The 25,198-nt window shown below is 37.3% G+C and overlaps 2 protein-coding genes across 5 annotated transcripts in view; one reads left to right on the top strand and one right to left on the bottom strand.

The window, feature by feature from the left end:
• Window positions 1–25,198, top strand: part of NBEA (neurobeachin) — a 690,698-nt gene that overhangs the window by 482,972 nt on the left and 182,528 nt on the right. For all 4 annotated transcript variants that reach the window (XM_087436200.1, XM_014791275.2, XM_087436202.1 and 1 more), the window contains one exon: window positions 14,077–14,213. In XM_087436200.1, the coding sequence (XP_087292326.1) occupies window positions 14,077–14,213 (137 nt within the window). The remainder of the gene's footprint in view (window positions 1–14,076; window positions 14,214–25,198) is intronic.
• MAB21L1 (mab-21 like 1) lies at window positions 16,820–17,939 on the bottom strand. Its single transcript, XM_014791280.2, has one exon. It carries the CDS (start codon window positions 17,913–17,915, stop codon window positions 16,836–16,838), a length of 1,080 nt encoding a protein of 359 aa, XP_014646766.1. The 5' UTR covers window positions 17,916–17,939; the 3' UTR covers window positions 16,820–16,835.

Raw genomic sequence — 25,198 nt, 5'->3', positions numbered from 1 at the left:
ATCACTCCAAAAAGAAACCTCATACTCTTTGGCTATTCCTCCCAATTTTCCCATCCTCCTTCCCCAGCTGTAGAGGACCACTAATCTACTTTCTGTCTCCGTAGGTTTCTTATTCCAGACATTTCATATAAATGGAATTACATAATATGTAGTCTGTTGTGACCGGCTTCTTTTACTTATCATAATGTTTTCAAGGTTCATCCATGTTGTAGCATATATGTCCTTTTTATGAAGAATAATACTCCATTGCATGGATATACCACATTTCATTTATCCGTTCATTAGTTGATGGACATTTGGTTTGTTTCCATCTTTTGGCTATTACGATTATGCTGCTATGAACATTAACATACAATATTTTATGTGAACATATGTTTTTATTTCTCTTGTGTGGAATTGCTGGGTTAAATAATAACTCTATGTTTAACTTTTTGAGGAACTGCTAGACTCTTTTTCAAAGTGGCTGCATCATTTTACATTCCCATCCAGTGTGTGAGGGTTCTATTTCTCCACATCCTTCTGAACGCTAGTTATTATCTGTCTTTATTATTATAGCCACTCCATAAAATTTTGATTATATCATTCTTAAGACACTTATAACATAAAGCCTTGTATTGTAGATGTTTTTCTGTATGTTTTCTCTCTCCTTTTAGACTGTAAATTCCTGAAGGTTAGAGATGCTATCCCATGCACCTTTGAACCATGAAGAAATCCTCTAACACAAATACTTGCCTTTAAAAGGTTCCCATTGAAAAAATTCATGTAGGTAAAGTAAACTAGAGAGCTGAGATAATTATCTAGTTAATTTATACACAAAACAAAACTTATTTTGAGCTATTTAAATTAAGTATTTGGGGGCCTGAATTATCAGATTATCTGCTCATAGTAATTGAATCATTCAAATAATTACTCAACTCATCATTTGACTTCTCCAGGGTAAGAACACCTAAAGTAAAGCTAATCTTTGTTCCATCCCAACTTCTGCTAATTATGTCATTTTAACTAAATGTCTCTTAATGTTCCCATTTTTAAAGTCAAGATACCACTGTGACTCTTAATCAAAAACATATTTTCTCTATGACACAGAAAAGATGTTCTATAACCAATGGATTATAATGTTATTTTGAATGTTTTAAAAAGAGTAATTAGTATAGGGAACTAGCAACATGGAAAAGACGTATTAGAATGTAAGAGTTGGATTTTTTTATGTGGGCTTTTCAAAGTAGTAGATTTATAATCCTTTGCACGCACACACACACACCCACCCTTACCAAAGTCAAGAATCTGAAACTCAGAAAAAATGCATTATGTGAATTTAAGAATGAGAAAAATATAGAAATAAGGAGCAGGTCTACTTAAGAAACAGAATGTAGTCAATAGGAGGTTCTCCTAAGTGACAGTCACCTTCCTTGCATGACTCACCTTTAATGCCCCAGGTGTACTTTCACTGATGTTTAGAGAGCAATACCTTTTCAGACTGTTTTTCTTATTGTTAACTGGTCACATTGTTTCCATTCCCTATCATCTTTGTTCTACTAATTCAAAGTGAAAGCAGATATCAAATGATGGGAGAGGTGGGGAGTTATTGCTTAGAGACGTTTTTAAGGTTGACCATTCCTACCTTCTTAAATATCTATTTGACTGCATTCACACACTCATTTGCTTACTTATTAACATCTATTGAATACTTAGTATCTACAACTCTGGGACTCAGAGACTGATAGAAAAAAAAAATCATCCAGAGAATTAGCCCTGCTACCACTCCCTCTCAGTAACTCAAATAACTGGGAAGATACGGCATAGACTATGTCTGCCCTAATATATGAAAGTAGACAAATATGATGATCAAATAGATAATTTAGGTCTTCAAATGTTCTAACTTGGAATGTCCAGATACCGGAGGCAAAGTTGTATATATATGTAAATTGAATGTTACCTAAAAGCTGAGTTAAGAAGGGAGGATAAAGCAAAATACAGAGTATATAAGAAGAAGGAAGAACTCAAGATTCTAGAAAAATATAATAAAACTAAAGGAACAACAGAATTCTAAAAGCTCAGAGATTTTCGAAAAAAAATATTATTTAAAAAAGAAAAAAAGAGTATGGGCCAAAAGCACAGAAAAATGTTATTATAGTTGTTTAATGGAATAAGAGAATAAGTACTATAGGAGAAAACAAGTCAGTGTTACATAGATACAGATAAACTCTGACTCAGACCATGTCTGCTTAAGTGTAACTACCCTATGCAATACAATTCTGATACGGTTAATGAACATTCTTTCCCTGACAAAACTAGTATTTTTTTAAAAGATTTTTTCATATTTATTTTTATGTAGTTTTAGTTACAGAGTCTAACTAGAATTGAATCGATTTGATATTTGTATTTAGGGAAAAAATGTCTTTAAACCTTCTGGATTCTCTAAAATGCGTTTTGCTCAGGATTTTCCCCTTAATTTTTAAACCCATGTGTATTTCAAGGGAAATTTAATCCATATGTCCCTGACTTACTCACACTTAACTCATCAAAATGTTGTTTAGTAAAAGCCATTTGATGTTGAAAAAGCCTTGATGAGTCTTTATAAGTCTTTTTTCTCTCTCTTTGAATTAGGAAGTTGCTTTGCAAGTCATAAATAGTATACCCAAAGGGTTCACATTCAGCTTCAAACACAGAATTCACAAAGCTCTTAGAGACAACATTAACACATGCCCATTTCTTACAGAAGCTAAAATATTTAAATTTCCTACTTAACTTTTTGATTTGGCTAAAAAGTTGTAAAAATACCTAAAAGCTTCACCTTGAATGTCTAGCCTTCTTAGCCTCTCTTCATTATTTTTACAGTGTCTAAAAGGGCCTTTTTAGAGTCTGCAAATATCTTACTATATCCATATTTCTGTATTTCCAAAAATGTATGTCCCCTTCAACCGTGGATTCTGTAGTCTATAAAAACACTTTTATGGTATTCTTAATTGTAACAATATTCGTGCTAACCAAACTTTGTAAATTTAAAATATAATAAAAGGCCATAATTCAACTATATTTATTAGACATCAACCACGATTCAAATCATATATAACTTTCTTACATCTTTTTTTATTTTAAGAATAAGCCATCCTTTGTTATGCTGCAAGTGTTTCACAAACCACAATCATGAGGTCTGTTCTTTCTAATACAGTTGAAACGCATTATTATTTTTTACTTTTTTCTCTGTACAGAGAATTTCCCATGAAGTAATTCCTCCACAGATTATAGTTATACTTACCACCAACCTGAAAAATACAGGTGATAAACAACTCAACTAACTTATCAATAGACCATATTTCTCCTGTATGTAGGGACTAAACTTTCATATGCCGTGTTTTTTACAAAGTGTATGAATGAGGATATTAATCATCTACTAGAAATATATGGGTCATCTTGTTTATCACACTTGCAGAAAAAAAAAAATGTGAGATAACAAAACTGGTTTCCTGTGCCAAACTGTGGATGTTAGCAACTTGGAGAAGAGGAAGAGACGAGGTATTCATCACTGTATCACTGCCACACCAACAGGTGCTCCGGTGCTCTCTCTGAAAGACTGGGGCACTAATTCAAACGTGAATTTGTTTCACGTAATTTTTATGTGAAAAACTGATTTTGCCACTACATTTAGAGCAGTGCTATACAAAAGGACAGTTAAGTCTTTCGGTGTACTGAAAATATTTTATTTATTTAATTATTTTATTCCCATGGCTTGGTGCTACAGAGCCAGAGCCTGCAGAAGGTACTAAAACATAAACAGCACTAAGGACAAGTATTTACATGGCAATCAATTTATAAGTAGTTATTGCAGTAGAATCTGCTCCATCAGGTCAAATCATCAATCCAATAAATAGAAGTCTAGAACTTTTTATCAGCAAAAAGAAGAGAAAGTCAGGCTGAGTTTGCTATCTAAATATTGTTAAATATGTTTTTCCAGATAAAATGTTTAGGCAGTTTTTTTGATCAGAAGATGACTGATTGCAATGTTTTATGTTTTTTTAATTCAAAAGTTCTGCTGAATTTTTCCTTCATTTTAAGTCACTAACAGATAAACAGCTGAGTATAGTTGCAGTGCTATTCCTGTTCAGTTTGTGTATAAAACAGGAATGTTAAGAATCAGGTATCACAGAAAACTTTCTGAAAAAATAAATCTTAGATCTAAGATTGGGCTGTGAGGATGAGTCTCCATTCACCAGCCAGTTTTCTAGGGGAAAAAAATGAGCTAGATAAGTAGTAAAGAAGTACGTGTGGATGGGCAAATGAAGCTGGGAGATATACTTTACATTTGTTGAAAGAAAACAATACTACAGGCTAATAGCTTTACAACTCTATGAACTGGGTATTAGTCATCATTTTAAGATGTGGAAACTAAGGTTCAGACATTAGAGTATTTCTTCATGATCGCCTAACAAGCAAAGAGATGAGCCAAGATTTCAACCCACTTTTCTTTGTCTCTGTGAAAGCCTTTGTTCATTTCACTACATCAGTGTTTTTCTAAATTCCAAGTTGCAACCCATTGGTGGGTTAGCAAATGAATTACATGGGTTATTACCAGTATTATTTTAAAAGAAATAAAAGAAAAAAGAATAGATTTCAATAGAAATTGTCAAAATTCATCACACATAGTAAAGATAAGAGCTGGAAGGACCAGTTGGGTCCTTATGTGGTGTCTAAGCAAAATAAATATATATATATTGAATACCTACTATATGCAAGACATTATGATGAGTGCTTGGAGTAAAAAGAAACATATGATTAAATTTCCAGCTTTCAAGGAGGTTATAGTCTAGAGGGAGAACAGATTGGAAAAAAAAAAAAAAGGAGGGCCAGCTGTGGTGGCCTAGTGGTTAAGTTCAGCGTGCTCCACTTCAGCGGTCCAGGTTCGGCTCCCAGGCACCACTCATCTATCAGTGGCCATGCTGTGGTGGTGGCTCACATACAAAAAGAGGAAGATTGGTGGCAGATGTTAGCTCAGGGTGAAACTTCCTCAGCAAAAAAAAAGGAAAGAAAGAAAGGAAAAACCCAGATGTACAAAAGAAACCATGATAACACAAAATAGGACCTTTGACCCCCATGTGGATTCTGGAAAGCCTTCCTAGAATAGATGTTTCCTATCTTGAGTCTGGAAGCGTAAGTAAAAGATTTAGAAAGATTTAAAGAGTTGTTACAGACAGTGGAAAATATCATATGCTCAAACATCACCTTCATTGTGAAACCACAGTAGTTCTAAATTATTCAGGTAAAAATTAAGGGGCAGAGAGTCTCTGAAGTTGAGACTGACAAGCTCACTGGGGAAGCCATATGTGCCATGAGGAACCTGGATTTTATCCTGAAGGCTACAGTGAGACAAAAAAGGATTTTAAGCATGACAATGATGAGATCTGATTTATATTTTTTCAAAAAGTCATTGAGGCCACTATGTAGATTATGGTTTTAGGATGCTCAGATTTGAGGTGAGAGGCTATTGTTGTCCAAACCAGAGGTGATGAGAGCCTAAATAAACTGGTGGTGGCAGGAGAGAGAAGGGGACAGCTTCAAAAAAGAAGCTTAGAAGTTAATATGTGAGGGACTGTGATAACTGACTTGTTGTGAGGAGTAAGAATGAGGAACCTCTGACCCGGAAAAAGAAGTGATATAGAAAATAGTAAATGTGGTTGGGAATGTGAAGATGGAGGGTTTTAGAGGAGAGAGGAATAGGATGATTGGTTTAGCTTAATTTTTGCATATCCAAAATTTTCAAATGGTTATAAAGGTTTGAAATTTTATAGCCAAGTTGGGCATGGAATTCAAAATTAAAACCACTAGAATCACCCAAGGAAAGTGAGACTATATTAGGGAGAAGAGCAGTTGGCCAAAGTCAGATCCCCTGTGGAACAACAAGGTTTAAATGGCAGCCGATGAAGAAGAGCTCATCAAGGATACTAAGAAGGAAGTCAAGCAGTAAAAGAACAAGAGAGTGTAGTATGCTCTAGAAGTCAAGGAACCCTAGTTCAGCATTTTTCAAACTGATATTCCTTGGAACACAGGCATTTTGAAATATGTTAATGAGGAAAAAAAAAGGATAATTAAATGTGTTTGGAAAATTCTGGGTTTAAAAGATAAAATGTTACACAGGTTTTTTTTTCAGTTGATAATAGTCTTCTCCAAGCCTTTAACACATTAATTAATATGTACTTCCCTAACACCTTGGCCTAAGTAGAGGATGAGGGTGAAGCCAAAAGGAGTGAATAGGAGTGAAGAACTAAGAGGTAGAAACTCATGGCTGGAAGGTTAACAAAGGAGGGGAGAGACAAAGATAAGGGAGCAGCTAGAGGGGGCAGGGGAGGGTAGGAACAAATCCCAGGTAGAGAGAGTAGCTGGCTTGAACAGGATGAAAGATATATTTTCTGAAACTAGAGAAAAAGAGATAACAGTAAGTGCAGAGGCAGAAAAATCTTTAGATAGAGGAAGATATCAAGATAAATGACAAAATTCTTCTCCAAAATATGAATACTTCATTTATTATACAATGAGGATGAACAAATGTTCATGTGTGAATTTTTCTAGGAAGAGGCCATATATTTAACCATCTACTCAAAGAGACGTGTGACCCCAAAGAAGGATAAACACCACTGCTCTCCACTGTAATACCTGAGCTTTAATCTTTGATTCCTTAACCTAAAAGGTCTGACATTCAAGGCTATGTGTATTTTTTCAGTTTCATCTCACACTGCTCCACTTGACACATCCTAATCACTGGCCAGCCTTATTTACTCCTATTCATCTACAGCGTCGGTGTATTTGTTCAGTCTCTTCCCCTGCTTACAGTGCTCTTCTACCTCATATCCACTTGTCCAAATCCTACCTATCCATTACAGCTCATTTCAAATGCCACTGCCGCATCCTGTCCCAGCTACACGCCCCCACTCAGAAAAAGGCTGGAAATCATCGCAGTTCTGTGAATGTCTATAGAATTTATTTTCTTTCCCTCTCTTGTTGGGAGGCAGTATACTTAACAGTTAAATGCTCAGACTTTCAAGTCAGATAACCAGGTTTGAATCCTGTCTTCACCATTTACTAGTTGTATGACCTTCCTTAAATTATTCCCCGCTCAGTCTCATTTTCTCATCTGTAAAATGGAGATAATAGTTGTACCTATCATATAAGTTTGTTATGAGGAATAAATGAGATTAATTCATGTAAAGTGCTTTAACAATGCTCAGCTAAACCGCTTCTCCCTTATGTCGTTATTCCTGTATATTTTTTACGTTTACTATGTAGTATAAGCTCTCTGTGGGTAAAATCCATGTCTTATACCTTACCAAATTCTCTCTTAGTGCCCCAAACAGTGAATAATATTTGTTGACCACATGAATGAATGAATGCTGAATTAAATGTCTCTCTAAACATTTAATTTACAAAGAGGGAACAATTTACACACTTGGAAAAATATGACAGTTATAAAATTATGCCACGTAAATGAAAAAATAATAGTATGCATGTGATATAGCTAGAATGACCAATGTAACTGTCATTGGATTTTAGCATATTTTAAAATGTTTTCTCTAAACTGCAGTATCTTTCATGTTTTTAAAGAAAAATTTGAAATCAATTCCAGAAAAATATAAAAGATGTAACCTGTTATTTTAAGTGGTCTTTTTACTATGACATATAAACGCAACAACGGCATATATCGTTTTCTATATTCAATTCCATAAACACAGATCGCATACTGTGTGACAGGTACTGTGTTAGATGAAGAAGATAATGCCCCTGACTTCAAGTAGCTTATGCTGAATGGGAGAACAGACTTCTAAACACACATATTCAATATCCTCTAAGTGCTGCAGTAAAGATATGCACAGGAGACTGTGGGAACATAAAGGCAAGGCATGTAGTCCCCCCAAGGGATGCAAAGACGTGGTCCTCCTCGTCCAGTAGATTTAAATCATCTCCTCTGGTGTATTCCGTCATCTAGTCTAGTAGAGATTTACTCTTCTCCAACATTAAATGATATCCCAGTGCCATAAAAGAGTCAATACCCTTCCAGAAAGTGAAAAATGTATTCCATATGTTGAACTAAATGTAATATAACTGGAAACACAAATCTCAGCTGGCTCACCTATTGACTCAAAAGGCAGAGCAAATTATCACAATGAACATTAAAATGATCACTGGTTTTTAGTATATTTTTATGCTAGAAAATAACGGTGATATTCTACTTAGTATATATGCTTTTTAAGTTTTTTCTTCTATAAGATCATTCATTGCGTTTGTGGAAAATGCACTAGTTTTTGTTGGTTTCTTTTTAACATAAAGAATTATCTGTTCTACAAATAAATTGAAAAACATAACTGGTAGGTTAAAGGTAGAGCCTATCAGATTGTCTCTCAGTAGTTTTTAAAATTATTTATTATAAACACATAAAATAAGATAAATCTAAATTTTAGATAATATTAGTGCAAAAATAGATGTTCTACCATGATGAACAGATATTTTGTTAAAATTCAGTCTTCAATAGCTCTTCTATAGAGGGTTCCATTCATTCTCTTTCTCTCAGAGTATGTTGAGTTTTACCAGAGATAGGTTTACTCAGATCTGAGAAGATTAATGTGCGTTCTTAAGCACCTGTCTCATTTTGTACAGCAATAATCTAAGGAAACCAGTGCACTGTGGGGATGAATGGTTATTGTTAACCGCAATCTAAGGATAGATTATGTTCAAGAAGTCATCAGAGAGTATAAAGAGGCCACTTCTTGGGCACAGTGAGCTTTGTGTAAAGTTTGGGTTTACCGAGTGTTTATAAAGGATAGTTCAGTGTGTGTGTGTGTGTGTGTGTGTGTGTGTGTGCATGGTGGGGAGGGAGGGAGTAATGCTGAAAGTTAAATTCATAACTCTTGAGGTATGTATTCTATTAGTTGTACAAGTTATATTTCTCTGATTTAAGCAAAAATATTCTGTAACTATTTTCACATAACAGAAGTTTTTGAAAATTTCACAGGATCATTATTCTGATAATCTATTTGGACCACTATCAGTATTCTCTGTATATAAAAAAAAAGAGTCACTGTCTAGAGATTTTGTTACTATACTTTCTTTTTCCTTGAGGCATTTCAAATGCCTGAAACCCAGGGAACTATCCTGGATAATAGGAATCTAAGATCTTCTGCAGCATTTTCCCCTAACTTCCCTCTCTCCCAGGCACATACCCAAATATCTCCATCTTCTTAATACCTCAAGTTTTCCTAGGATTCCAAAACAAAGTTCCAACTTTCTCATATTCTTCAGTAGTTTATTTTAAATTGTTTTGAGATTAAAGCATTTTATTATTTTAATTCTAAGGGGGAAACATTTTCTTTAAATTGATAGTGCCATACTTAAAAATAATATGAGTCCAAAGCAGTGATAGATCCAAAGCAGTGATAGATATTTTAGATATATTCAATCACTCATACTGTGAGTTATGTTCCTACAAATTTTATCACATTATAGAAATAATTGTAAAAATTTATTTCTTTATATTTCTGTCTTAAATTGCTTTTTGGAATGATATCCTTTGCACTAAACATAAAGGATTCCACATTAGTTTTATTTCTTCTAAATAATGTCAGGATTTTAAGTTTAATAATTTTAAAAATATTAGTCAATATTTATTATCCCAAAATAATGATCTTTTAATGATCCAAAAGCAAACTGAAGATGTAGTTTCAAGTAACTGAGGTTGGAGAAAATCTATATAGCTAATAAAACTTTTATTATATTAAACTAAGTTTAGAAAATATTCAAGTGATTCTAAAATATGTTGTAATTTCACATACACTAAATATAGTTTTTGCTAATTTAAAGTCATCAAATAATTGTAACAATGCCAACTTTAATTAAACTTCAGCTGTTTTTCCCTATTATATATATTCTTTGTTGTGCTTTATATTGAAATTTGTAAAGAATCTTAGCATTGTTTGAAAATTTAATTGCCATATTTGCCTTTTAATATCTAGAATGCTATTGACCCCCCCCAAAAAATAATTAATTCCTGTATCTGAGAAAAAGAAAAGCAGCCCCTGACCTCTGGAAACTGGCCTGGACCCCTTACAAGGAGGCCTCGGCATTGTTGGGAGCTGGTCTGGAGCTCACAGCTAACCAGTGGGCTTCTCCTGTCCCACGTAAATAACCTCCCGGGACACCAACATCAGGCAAGGTCACAGGATGATGATGTGAGCCAAAAAACAGCTTTATAATTTTGTCTAAGCACAGACAAAAACAAGGTCACTCTGCATACCACCTAAATACCAAACATCTCCCTCTCCTGGCTAATAAGGGTGACTGCTACTTCTTTGCCAGTTACAGCTTTAGCCTAGATCTAGTCTGCCCTCTCTCTAGATAAGATTTATTAAGACACCCACTCACAGAATTATCCCTGCTTCCTGACAGGGCCCAATCCAGAGCAAAGCCTTGCTTCCTTGAATCCTTCTCAAAGTCACTTACCCAAAGCTCAGATCCTAACATAAGCTCTTTTCGACACCCTCTTACTAAGTCGCCCCGTGGTTCCCATGTCTCCCTCATTGCAATAAGCAATTAACTTTTTCACTACAGATGTGTTCCTAGTGGTCTTTGGCAAGAGGGTATTGACACATGTATGGTGCAAAAATTGTGAATATTGAACTAGTGGTCAGGTAAGAATGTAAAAAAACTTTGCAAACTGTAAAGTTCTATTAAAAAGTTGATGTATTATTATCAAAATTTCTAGGCTTGGAATTTTGTTTTCAGTACAATCATCCAAACCCACAAGTATTTTTTAACATTCTACTTTTAATATATTTGATGAATAGTCCCCTTTTCAAATATAAAACATATGTATTTTCTACTCTAGGTTTACCATCTCAATTGATTAAAGATTCTATAGCTTTAAAGAGAAGTTCATTCTTTTAAAGATTCTTTCCATTATGTTGGGTGATCTTTGTTCTAGTTCATATTTTAAATTAGCATTTAAATTACAGGCAAGTAATATCCCATCCTTTTTTCAAAAATAGTAATGGATCAATATTTCTCAAACAGTATATTGACAATTCTCAAAAGTAACATTTATTTTTCCTTTAGTTAACACTTTAGATGGTGGAATTTGAGACTACTGTATGCATTAATACAAGGTGAGGAGGTTTTGTCCCATCCATTTGTTTAACTATCCTTCAGTCTCTATCACTATACTTCTATGTGTGCTGAGGACATTATTATAATTTATCCTTTTATTGCTATAGTAATGATTGGAATGAATATATCTACATTCAGTCCCCAACTCACTACACTAAGCAAAGTTAAGAGGTTAAATTTGTATCTAGTTATCTTCTAGAACAGAATCTGCTAGATCACCATCTCTCTGGCCTCCAGAGATACTGCCCTTTTTAATCTATTTTTATTTGGAAAGGAATCTAGGTTTTCAAATAACCAGATCTTCCAAATGGAAGATCTGCTGGTTTCTGATTATGCCTCATGTAAACATTTTAATATGGGATCCCTAAAATCCAGAGGCTCCCCTAAAGGGGATTAAAACATAATCCCCTCCCTCTATTGCTGTAGTGGATTAACTCTATATTGCGGCCAGTTTGCTCCCGGAAGGCGGCAACAAAAAGACTCAGTGCTCCTCAAACATTCTATGGAATTGAAAGTTGTAATTGGAGATTTCCAAAGGACAAGGGTAAAAATGACACAGTATTAAGGCTGAATATTTCATGATGTGTCTTTCCTAAAGAAGGACCAGTTTGAAGTCTTTTCATAACCCTCTAGAAAATCTCAATTCAATAGAATAAGTTTGGAGTAAAATCAAAAGGAAGTGCAGTCTCCTTTCAGACACGCAGAAAAACAAGTAGAGAAAATGTGTTCCCCGTTAAAAGTTCACAGAATTTGGTACTTAAAATACATAATATATTTAAGTAAATCAGTGTGTATGGTTTTGATAGTGTCTTTCGTGATTTTTTTCAATTTTCTCGATTTAAGTGTTTGGGTATGTTAAATTACTTTTTAAGAGATAGAAGCGGTTCGCCATTTTTACTGTTTTTGACAATTCTTCGTCTCCAAATGCCAGAAACCTTTATTAAGCCAGAAATCACTAGCTTTCTGTGTTTAAAATGACGACTTTTCTGAGGTTTTAGCAAGGCCCAAGGATGTATAAGATACTTTTTCCGATGTGAATCATGTCACCTTCTTTCTGACCTCGCCCCAATCAAGAGTAAATCTGGATTTCTCCGGAAGGGAAATTTGAAAAGTGGCGTCCAAAGGAGCGTCCTGGTGGTTTAAGGGTTAAGGGAGCGGTTCGAACCGGCCCGAGCGCTGGGGGACTCAGAGCGGGCGCGGGAGGCAGGAGGCGCCGCCGAGCGCGCACAGACCCTCCAATAAACACAAAGGAGGGCCTGGGGAATAGAAACCCAAATCCACTTGTAATCGTACAAGAGATTCGGGCATAATTACTTGAGCAACCTAGATTAAGATTGATGAGCCTTTAAAGTGGTGCTTCAGATCGACCGCCTCGCCCTTTGGAAAGAAAAACCTTGTGGAGCCGAGATGGAGCCGGACTCCGCTCGGCTCCGCGGCGGAAACTGCCCGCCGAGACCCCGGCCGGGAGTCCGCGCGCCCCGGGGCCGGGCCCCCCGCTGCGGGCTCCTCGGGGGCTGGAAAGCAGTAAAATAAAAGAGAGGGCTTTGCGTTAGTCTGACCCGGGCGGTCGCGATCGGCGTGAAGGCTGACACTGACACAGTTTGCTTCATACCCACCCCCTTAAAGCGGGACAGCAGCCGGCCGATTCCCCTCTGTTCCTCCAGCAGCAGAAAGGGCCCGGCTGTGTGCAGGACGGTCGCGAATTCGGTGTGTGCCGCTCCCTGGACACGCGAACTTCTCTCCAGTCCCCCGCCCGCCCGCCCGGCCTGCTCGCAGTGGCCGTGGCCGTGGCCGTGGCGGCGCGAGCTGGTCTCTTCGAGGGGCCGCCGCCGAGGGGCCGGGGCCCGAGCGGCCGCGGGGGACCTACCTTTTTACTGCCTTTCTCCTCCCGTTACTGTGACTTGACTATATGCACTTGAGGAGGGTGGGGGAATGGAAGGGAATGTAATGCGCCCTTGCTACAGAAAAATGAAGACGTTATTTCTCTATTTCTCATTTCCTTGTCTGTATCTTAAGTCCGGGATAGCGAAGAATGCCTCCCCTTTGGAGAATCTTAAAGGGGCAGTTTTGTAATCCCCCTTTGAGTTGATGTTCTAATACGTGAAATTCGTAATTTTCAACATTAACTCAGATTGAGAGAATTCGAAGTAAGCACTTTAGTAGGTACATTTTCTAAAAATCTCTTTTACTGAAGCTTACTTAGTTCCTCTAGTTTCAAAAGTTGAGAAGTAGCACTTTTCGGACGCTTTTCTGAGTATCGTTTTGTTCTAGCGACTTGCAGTTTCATCACTTTTGACTGATTCTCGGTGAGAGAACCACTGCTAAGATTTTCGTTCTTTTCTACATAAGAAGTGTATGTAATGCCCTTGTATGCATATGTGTGTCTGTGGCGCGCCTTAGGACGCCGATAATAATCTTCTGCAAGATGCAAACCCGTTACCTGGTGGAATTTATACATTTAGATCCTATACCCCTTCACGTCCTCCCGCCCATCCTTGGGGAACGCTGCTGCCGAGTGGACCGGCTTTACACGATGGCTGGTCTTTGGGGGCAGTGCTGACTGCCTGGGGTCTTTCAGAGAGCTGGAGAATGGGGCGTTAGCGAGTCAGTTCTGCACTTCTAAGTTGGTTATTGGCAGTGTCTCACCAACAATGTAGGATTTCTAGGCGGAGGTTGCAAACTCGCTTGCTAAGGGTCACTTTCTCGGTATCCTGACCTCTTGGGTTTTTAAAGAATTATTTATCTCTAGTCTCGTTATAAGGTAATGTGTAAACGCTAAGCAGACCGTATCTCGCATGAAAAGAGCTTGCCGCGTAATATAGGAACCATTTTTTAGTGCATCTTTAAAAATAAAACCCTGGCGTACCCTTCTGGGAGGGAGCGGGAGAGGGTCACAGGAACTCAGCCTGACTCGGTGCCCTTGTCTTTCAGGCCCAGTGGTTCTCAGCACTCCTGCCCAGCTTATCGCTCCTGTGGTGGTGGCCAAGGGGACTCTCTCCATAACTACGACAGAAATCTACTTCGAGGTAGATGAGGATGATCCTGCCTTCAAGAAGATCGACACGAAAGTGAGTTAAAATGATTCCGTGTACAGTACTGGTGGCTTTGTGGCAGGAAGTGGTTTTCAATTTTGCTTGGTTTTAAATGACAGTGGGGGAGGGGAGCACATTCCCATCTTTCTCATAGAAAATAAAATGAATGAAATAACACAAGCTCTGTTTTATGGGATTGAAGAATATATTAACGATTTTAAATCCTGTGTTACCAGAGCATGCACATTTTAACAGTCTCTCTAGGAGTGCCTTTGTGTGCACTGGGGCTGATTTGGTAGTTAAGCCAATTGCTCCCAAGTCCCTGGGGTACAGCATCTCAGGCTCTCTGGGAAGACTAGGAAGGGTCTTATGAAATTTCTTATTAAAATCACTTCTAATTTCCAGAAGTGTAGATTGCCATGTGAATTATTATTCATTGAAAGGTTATAAGGAAACTGGGTGGGAAACCATTTAGATATAAATTCATCTCCATTATTACATCCATTTTTCATCTCCAGAAATAAGAATGGGTTTTACATGTGAATTTAAGAGGAAGAGAAACTGATTCTTTGAAAAACTTTGATTTAAAATGTGTCTACATAGTATTTACTAGAGCTCAGATGTTTCAAGTTTGTATTCTGTGAATGTAATGCCAGAAAATACGTATGTGGACGATTTGAAATGCATAAATATTTATTTGTTTATTATATCTTATTGTGTAGATTTTAAAACCTGAGTATTAGGGAAGCTCTACTACACCTCTGCAATTTTCTTCTGAAATCAATTTTATTGTTGACTTTTATGTTACTGTGCGATTTGTAAACTTTTTTCTGAGGTTGAGAATTCAGAAGCATAAGTGTCAAGAGCATAATGACTCAAGCATCATTTTACAAAGATCTTCCTTTAGTGTATTTTTCAGAAGCAATTATTCTAAAATGGTCAAAGACAAATGCTCCCATAGATCCAGAACTTTATTATTTCTATTTAATTTTTATATATAAATAAAGCATTATAAAACACTATTTGTAGAGTAGCAATTGAAATTCTAAAATTTACCCCCACCTGAATTAACTAACCACCTTAAGGCCCAGAGGTGATTAGCCCTTTCAGCACTTGTTGACAATTAAAATACTCTGAAGGATAGTCACAAGACTTCTGTGACTTCTAGCTCCAAAAGAATTGAATTTTAAAAATGAGTTTGAATGTAGTGTATTTGATTTTAAAAAATTTAAAGTTTGTCTTTAGGCTTTTATCATTAGCTTGCCCTGTGAAGTAAAAAGGAATTTTGGATTTCTAATTAATTTATTTAGCTAATGGAACCCGTACTGCATAAAACCAGGTTTGACATAAAATGGTCAAAATGATCTTCATTGTATTAGCATAGTTAGTTTTCATATACAAATTTCAAAAGTTTCATTATGACTTTATTAAGTTCATTTTCTCTGAGTCTGCTTTTTAACTCAGCAATCTTTATTGTCATAATATATTTTTTCCTTATGTTATCAAAAATGCGACAGAAATACTAACCCAGAAGAGCAAGCTTTCAAGGGTAGATTTAAATTGCGTCTGTTGTAGAAAGGAATAGTCTTCCAAATAAGTGAGAAACTGAGAGTAGACCATTATCTTCTCTAGCTGTACAAAAAGAGCTTTTCTCCAATATTTTAAGGTTTTATTTTTAATGATTTCATTAGCGTATTTCTCAGAATGTTTAAAATATTCAAGCGGGTTCAATTTTCAAAACGAAGCGTTACATCTTTTGATAGAAAACCAATTTAAACTGAGACACAACTTTTATTTTACTTCATTTATTAGCTTCTAATTAAATAAAAACCAGCAACAGAAATTAAAATCTAAATCACGAAAGTAATTATCCAGTGTATTTCAAGTGCATTTTTCAAATATATAATTCAGATATTCAAGCGTTATTATATAAGCTGAATTCAAATTTCTTTGAATATATTTAAATAACATTTCAAGTATATTTATGGAATGTTAGAAATAGAACAAGCAATATATTTGAAACAAAATGTAAACTTTTTAAAGTTCAGACACTTTCAAAGACAGATAAAAGTACCAGGAGGAAATCTACCTTTAAATGGTATCTTTGTTGGTGGAAAATGTCTGGAAGTTGTCCGAAATGGCAATTTAACTTCTGTTCACCAAATCACAAAACACAACAGCCACACTTTCAAAGACAATGTGAGATCACAATATTTGTTACAAATTAAAATATACATTACACTTTCCTTCAGATGGCATATCCAAGTCGTGTTTACTCACAGACAGAGGCACCTACATCACCAGGATTGTTATAATCCTTTGATAGTTAGTTGGAGCCTTCACTATGGTCTTGCGTTACAGCCAGGTTGTTTTCCGGGTGTTACTGTGTACTTTTCAAGGGAGATAGGAAATCCTTTGTAAAGAAGTCTTCTAATACTTGTGGGTTTGGGTTTTTCTCCATGCGCTTCCCCTACTTCTTTTGCTCCCCTTGGAGGGGTGGGTGAGATGAAGCCTAAACATTGTATTATTATTCCTTTTTAAGGAAGAGATTGTTTGCACTGTCAAGCGGAATATCAGATAGCAATCGAACAGGAAGTTTACACTTAATTAGGACTTTGAGAAGAATAATCACGTATGGGCTCTTGATTAAATTGCCCTCTAAAGTTTTTCCAAACTTTTCGGGTTGGTTAGAATCTCTCTTGCCAGTCGCCACGTTTGTTTGGCAGCGTTCTCCAGAGCCGAGTGAGGTTTGCCTTGAAACAGATCTAAGTTCGGTAGGAAGTAGTGAGGACACCGCCGGCACTGCAGGCAGGAGATAAGTTGCAGCAAAATCCCGTTAAGCCGATCACCCAGGCAAGACTCGTCCCAGTCCGACTCCCGGGGATGCTTTTCACACTCATAGGAAACCAAAGTCTTCATGTGGTAATTGTTCAGAGGCTGGCCCGGCAGTTCAAGGTGACGATCCCGTAAGGTTTTGAGGATGGAGAGGCATTTCTTCCTGCAGCCCCCCATCTGCAGTCTGTTCTCCGCTTCCGCGAACTGCAGCACCCAGGCGTCGCTCTCCGCCGAGCTCTGCTTGCCGGCCAGGGAGTGGCACTCCTTGGATAAGAGATTGAACCCTTCCGCTTTGACCTCCGCCACCCGGTTGGGTCCTGGCCAGGGGATGTGGGGAAGTGGCCAGTGGGCAGCACTCCTCGGCCAGATCCCGGTGCATTTAAAAGCCGGGGTGATCTGCACCACGTACCTATCTCGAATTCTCAGTTTCACTTCGCTGGTGTCTGCCACCATCTTTACCACATCCCTGTAGCTACATTTGTCTACCGCTTGAGCCACCAGCGTCTGAAATCTGGACCGGATTTTGCGCGCCGAGAGGTAGCCGGAGGCGGTAATGAATTCCACCCAGAGGGACATGCTCCTCTTGCGCCCGTCGCTCAACTTCAGCACCGCGCAGCCGGGCAGCGAGCCGTCGTCCACAAAGTTGAACACCCCCATTTGGTTAAGGTAAAGCACCACCTCGAATTCAGTGGGGGAGATAACCTCGAGGCCCTCGTAGCGATTGTCCATCTCGTTGAGAGAGCTGATGAAGCGAGGCTCCTGCACTTCCACTTCTTTCAGTACGTCGGAAACTACTTTGCAGACTTCCCGGATAGTTTTGGCAATGGCAGCTTTCCTGGCTTGGCATTTTTCATTGTAGTATTTATTCAGATGGTAGACCAGCTTGGCCTGGGCCGCGATCATGTTGGGGCAGAGATCCGGATTGTACACCGGAGTCTCGCAGTAAGCTGTGGGATCCAATGCGGCTGCTAGAGCTGGAGCCAACTTCGGTGGAGAAACGGGCCGCTGCGCTCAGAAATGTATCAAAAACGCCTTTCCGATGTGCTGCAGCTGGGGATTCCTAGCTACCGCTTTCCCTTCCTTTTATCTTTGAGCCCAGCCGGTCTTAAAGTGAAAGATTGTTCTCCCCTTAAAGAATCCTTGTGTGAGAGAAATGCATGGAGAGATCACCTTCTCGGTAATAAAAACAAAAGTTGCGTTGAGACCCAGCCAAGCTCTTCCAGTAGTCAAAATAATCAACCCTTTCCGTATTTATTTACGCTTTCCCGTAATCATTGTGTGTGCAAGACTGTTAATCAAATGGAGGAAAAGTGTGCTGAGTGTGTGTCGGGGGTGAGTGTGCGTGTGTATATGTCAGAAGAAGCTGCTGTTGGTTTGTCTAAGAGCCCAGATGCACTCGTGTGGAAATTATAAAGGCAGGGCCAGGCAGGCTGGCGGCCAATCGCCACTGGGCTCGTCACGACAGCCTCCTTCAGCTCCAACCCGGCTAATTAATCCCCCCTCATGGATATAGGCACACAAACTAAAGGTAGGAGGCTGCTGCCGGCAGAAAACTACCCAGGCCACCTAGACAGTTTTGGAAATCAAGAGGAATCTCTCTGTTTCGGTATTACTTGAAGCATATTGACATTCTGAAAAGACTTGGCAAAGTGGTTCTCTTCTGTGCTGAAAACCCTGCTTGTCTTTTTACCACGGAAATGCAAATACAGGTGTATTAATGGTCATCCATCAATGAGTGAACTAGATGGGGTTTTCTAAAACAAAAGTCACTAGCTCGCCTTTAGAGTAAGATAATTAATGTCTGTTAATCCTCGAGGTCTTTTTAAATGCAGGTTGAAAGTTTGCTCTTTCATGTATATGCAAGTTGGCTTTAAAGGGAATAATACCTGTGTAATTTTCTGGAGGTTCCTATGTGTTAGAATGATTTTTTTTTTTTTTTTTTTTACATTTTGCAGTGTTTTATCTCTGTTTTTTCCTCATTTGCAGTTGTTGAAAAGAATCTGAAAATTATTGCTGTGTGTTAGATGTTGTCTACCCCCAGTTTAAGCTAGAATGTTTAAAAAATGTTGACTGCATCCCTCCACCCATCTGCAGTCCTCTTTGTACTTTGGTAGACTTGCCCAACATCACAAGTAGGACACTAAGTTTAGTATGCAGTGGTAGAAGTATTTGAAAAATAAATTCTCTCTGTGATGGGGAGATTATTTTAATGTGCATTCATACTGAGCTTGTATTTTAATATGTGAAATTCAGGAGAGATCACAGAAGTGAGACCTACTGGCAGATAACTATCCTAAAAATTTGCAGGTTTGGGATTTCTGGCTTGTTTACAGAGGAATAATTACGGATATATCTCCTCTGTTAACTGTCCTTAGTATTGACCTGACAGTAGACTTCTAAATTGATACCATTTCATGTGATTTGATTAAGGGAAAATGGTTAATATTTTAAAAGAAAATTAATTTGCAGTCATCTAAGGTTTTTTAAAAATGTCAATGTCATTTGGGAAAAATTTGAAAGAAATCAACATTTCTAAATTTTGGAACCTTGAAACAGGAGGGGGAAATGGATTTATGCAGAACATCTTTTTTTCTGGTGGTACCAATTGTGTCCTTAATGTACAGGCAAGGAAAAAAATACTACTTGGGGGTTATATAGTGGTTTTAAAATCTAGGCAGATTTTTAATTGCTTACCTTTCATTTAGAGGCAGTCTCTTTCAAATTAATAATACTTCCAGAAAAATCTTATAACTCCTAGTAACAGGTCTGCAGGCACTTTTTCAGAGCCACTTTTAACAAGATCTTGTTCAGGGTTGCCACGTTTCACTCAGGCTTTTTGACTTTTTTTTTTGCACAGGTACAGCCTCACAAAACCACCTATTATTTACTTTCTCGTTATCCAAGAATGATAGAGTCCTATTTAGCTTAAAATAGTACATTAGATTTAGGGCTCATGGCATCCATCGACTCTATTCCCCGAGAACCTTCCATTCCCTTAGGAGCAGGGATGGGGACGCCGAACAGCCCCTCCCCACTTTGCAGGCGTTTCGGGTGAACGCACTGCTACCTTTTGGCAGTTGGAAGAGGAAGAAGAGGAGACAAATCAGAGCCGGGGAACCTGCGACCGCGAAGGCGAAGATATGCCCTGGTCTCTGGGGAAAAGCCACCTCTGTCCCTCACCGAGCGCAGGTCCCCGTGTGCTTCCCGCTGGTCCCCTCTCTCCCGCTACTCCGCACTCCCGGGCCATCCTGCTTTCCTCCCTCCGCTCAGTGTCCCATAGGCTTTCTTTATGCGTGCCGGTTATTTTAAAACCTTCCTTGGTGTCCCCGGTTTTTCCACGTGTGCTCCAGGCCACGGTCTCTACCCACGCACCCCTCAGCCCTGGCCGCCGCCCGGGCCCACGTGTGGCCGCAGCGGAGCCCGGAGCTTTCCGGTCTCCGGACACGGGCCCCTGCGCCCAGCGCGCTCTCCCTTGGGTTCAGGCCAGAGTTTCTCGGCCAAGACCTCGCCCCTCGATTTATTGGGCCACCTGCAAATATGCCAGGTTGTCGAGGCCCTGAGACAGCCTGGGACGCAGAGGCCCCGGGGCCGTTCGAGAGGACCGTGGCGCGGCGGTCCGGGTGGGTCTTCCTCGAAGGACGCGAGGGGCGCCGAGCCGGCCTCGCTGGAGCCAGGCGCGCAGGTGGCGCATCTTCGGGGCTCACTGGGCGGCTTAATTGGGATAAAGCGAAGCTAAACACCGAGGCACTTTGTGCAAACTAATTGGTGTAGCCGGGACCTTTTCACTAACGATTTGCACTTTGAAGAAGAAAAATGGATATGAGAAAAGGACTAAGAAACTCAGTTCTCGAGTGTTCCAGGGAAGTGAAGTCATTCAGTTCCAAGGACACAGGACTCTGTTTTCTGAGCTGCTGCCTTCAGCACCCTTCACACAGGGAGCTGACAGTGATTTACATAACATGGGACTCACTCACCCGCTGTTATCACTGTGGGTGAACTGGGCGCCCTAGAATAATACTCCAGTGCAAGTACTGCTTGTTGCTGTACAGTGAATTTCTATTAGACTGAACACGTGAAATGAACTGCCTCCTATAGCTGAATCTTTTCAGTGATCTTAGCCACTCTCATTGTTGAAAGGATAAACTATTCTGAGGAGTGTGCTTTCTATACCTTATTTTTGTTGTTGTTGAAATGACCTATGGAGAGGAATTTAAAATTTTTAGTATATTTTTGTGTAGTTCAGCTGATTTTAATCTAGTCTTTGGAGATAGGTTAGTTTTGTGGGCATAACACTTAACTATTGTATAGTAAATTTATTTTGAAATATTATTTGACCTATTGAGCTAGTTTTTTCAAATGATTGCATAATACCTGGATATAGCTTGAAATCAATTTAGTTACTTATATGAAAAGTTATAAAACAACTCTAATGACACCAGTCATATTATTTTTTTTACTATAAATATAATCTTAATAGTTAATACTAGAGTAAAAGCTTGTGTGTGTCCCATACTCTGGGATATAAATGCTTAATTGTTTTCAGAGGCATGCTGTGCAGACATCTTTGACATGAGCTAATAATAGAATGATAATTGAAGAAAACTGACCTAATTGAAGGGGAAAAACCCAAGAATCTCTTGGTATAATGATAGTTTGAGATGCTTACATTTGAATGGTATTTGGGATTTTAAAGTCTAACCGACTTGACTTTTTCATTTTATTTATTTAGTTTACTAGGGAGCCTTGATTTAAAAGGTACCATTTAGAAAAAATATCCAAAAAAGTCGTAAACACACCGTTATCGTAAATTTTAGTACTATTAATGAATATAAAATCATTAAATATTGTGATCCTTAACACTTTGAAGCATTCAAAATAACAATGGCAAAATAATTTTTCCTGAAGTGCTGTTTCCTAGGTGATTTATCCCCCTTCTGTAAACCTACTTAACTTATATAGGATACACAAAGTAATGCGTAAATAGTTACCTTATTAGATTTAAGGAAAAACTTTATTATGTTGAGAAATGTAGGAATGCAAGGTTTCTGTGTTTTAAAAAACCTAATTTAAATTTGAATTACATGTTCATAAATTTAAGCAATTGTGACCTTTCATCTGGAAAAATGTAACTGTTAGAAGATATGCATACACATGTTAAATGCTCACATAGATATTGTTTTGTGTTTTTTCATTATCTGCTGGCTGCTATTCTAATCACAAGTATTCATGAATTTAAAGTTTTATTTTTTTAATATGTGCTTATTACACTGGGGAGATAAAAAGAATATGAAGTTGAGTTTATTAAATTATTTATCCCTACTGCTGGAGTGGCTTTGAAGGCTCATTATACACATCTGATTTCTAACCCCCTCTTCTTTTTTTAAATGCACCCAGGCTATTTCGTCTGTTTCGTTCTGCCAGACACAATATATTTCTTTTTTTACACTAGAGAAATTAAAGACAGATATTTGTGCAGGGTTTTCTTTATGTGTCACATTAAATAAAGTAAAAGAAAGGGAGTTTTTCTGGTAATGTAATTTGATGGCATCTATACCTTTCTTTCTGTTGTAACTCCTGGTATAAGAACACTTGAGACAAACTTGCTTGAGAGCTTCAAAGGTTTTAATGATTTCTTAAAACAATTATTTCATATTTTAATACCAGGTTTATGACAAAGTAAAGCAGAAAATTGAGGTCACTGTTTGCACAATTTAGACCTATTTTATTTCTTCAACCAGAGCATTGTGATAATTGTGGTTAGTTTTTCTATTAATTATTTTATTGAGGTCATATTGGCTTATAACAATGTGTACGTTTCAGGTGTACATTATTATATTTCAGTTTCTGTGTAGACTGCATCATGTTCATAACTGTGGTTAATTTTTAAAAGTTATTTCCTTAATTCTTCACTTGAATGATCAAGGCTGTTGCCCTGGTTTCCTGCATCCCCTCCCTGCCCCACACACACGCACAATCATATGGTCACATTTGTAGTGGGAAGAACTTTTTTTTCTACGATGCTGCTTAGTCAACTTGTTATTGGTGCTAATAAATGTTGAAAAGAAAGTAACTTTGAGATTAAAGATGGAAGTTGGAGGTGTACCTTACAAGAATTATCACCACTGCTAGATTTGCAGATTTGAGGTGATTCTGGATAACTCTGGCTAAAACCTTTCTTTTGGTAGAAAAAGAAATTTAAAGCCTGGGTTATTTAGATAATTGTCTCAAGTTTCCTCACTTCCTTCGAATATGTGCATGGAGGTGCAGGATATTTTAAGTCGTATCAGTAAACTAGAAAATTTAGGGGGGGAAGGTTATCAACCAAAAGATTTTCTTATTGCTCAAAATAAATGTGATCTCTGACCCTTTTCAAACATTCAAGGATATTGGAGTTAGTCATTCATTTATTGAGTATTTTGTCGTAAGTGCTGATTCCAATATTCCAGTTTCTCGTAGACCCTTCAAAAAGTTATCTTTATAATCTATAAAATTTAAATTCATTTTGTTAGATTTCAGCTTCTATTTTTCATTTGGATATTATGGACATATTCTGACAGAATAAATGGGCTCATGTGATTCTTTTCTGTATGAATATGTGAAAACTAGGTTTTCCTTAACCCATAACTACTGTGGATTTACAGACATTTGCATGTATGGCTACATCTTTAGTGCTCTTAGTACACTAGAGTTTTATTGCATTTAGAAAAAACAATGGAATCAGATGCGATTAGTGTCTGTTAATCTGTACATCTGCTTTGGGTCGTCCAGGACTGCATAGCTCTCATTACTGTACCGTACTGTATGTGATTAAGCGACTGAAAATATTCAACATGACCTTGAGACTAGAGTATGGTATGTAGATAATCAACTTCCACTGATTGCACATCTAAAATAACCTTTCCTGTTTCTAATTTACAGTTTAGAAGCTTATTTTTTAATGAACAAAGCAGTTCCTCTAAACCAGGATTTATTTTTTTAATGATCAGTAACTGGAGTAATAATTTAAAAGGAAAATTACATTAAGTAAAAAACTTACCTTTTATAATGTATATTATAGCCAATAAAATGAATGCTTTATAGAAAAAGAAGGAAATTAGTTTATAAATAGGAATTTCCTTTATAGCTTTATATGTAGCTATAGAGATTATAACATTATCTGAGAATAGACCACCTAAATATCTCATTTCCATTTATATATGCTTGTTTTCACTATTCTGATAATATACGTTTTAGTATACCAATGTGTACTATTTCTTGAAAGCACAATTTTTCCATAGAATGATTTGTCAAAAATATCAAGTCAAAAGTACTAGTAAATAGTTAATACTTTTTAATCTACGTATGTTTATTCATTTTATGAAAGCACCTAGATCAAAACAAAAGTATGAAGACCATAAAGAGTTTGTAAGACATAGTGTTTCTAGTAAAACATTGTGAACCTAGTGAAATAAAAAGTATAGTTTTATTTTATTTTTATATGAAATCTATTTTTTTATTATTTTACGTCAGGTTTATTGATGTATAATTTACATACAGTACTGTTCTATTCTATGATTTTTCATATGAATGTGCCATTCTATGAATTCTGACAAATATATACAGTCTCGTAACATCTAGCACGGACATAGAACATTTCTGTTGCCACAGAAAAGTTTCCTCACGCACCTATTTTATTTTTTAATTTCTAAATTTTATGATTCATTTATAAATGTCTGGGTGTTTTAGTTTTATGTCAAAAAATCTTTAGACTGTAATCATTTTTGTTTATCCCCCTAGAATTTATTATTTTATCATGCTTCTAATTTAAGACCAGTTTTAATCAGAGAGCACTGAAGTAGAGGCAGCATATAAAATATTTCAGATATATAAGTAATAGGTTAACAATTTTTGTTTTACATAAAAGTTGTTTAATTTTAATATATGTGACATTAACGGTTGATAAAAGATTCATTTTTCAAAGGAACTGCTAGTTTTTGTAATGCTAGCATGAATGTATGAATTAGACTTCTGAATATATTTTACAGTTTGCACATCAAAAGCTTTCTCATTTAAGTTAGCAACATTTGAGGTGTATTTGTAATGTTACTAGCTTTAGGTCACTAGAGAAATAAATCTCGTCTCAATATTTAAATTACATTTTACTTTACATTTTCAGTAAATTAATCCTCCCTTTGAGTGGTAGGGGA

This window comes from Ceratotherium simum, chromosome 10, assembly GCF_057802395.1.
Source record: "Ceratotherium simum simum isolate JZ-2026a chromosome 10, ASM5780239v1, whole genome shotgun sequence".
Lineage (NCBI taxonomy): Eukaryota > Metazoa > Chordata > Mammalia > Perissodactyla > Rhinocerotidae > Ceratotherium > Ceratotherium simum.
This window is presented reverse-complemented; position numbering and strand designations above follow the sequence as displayed.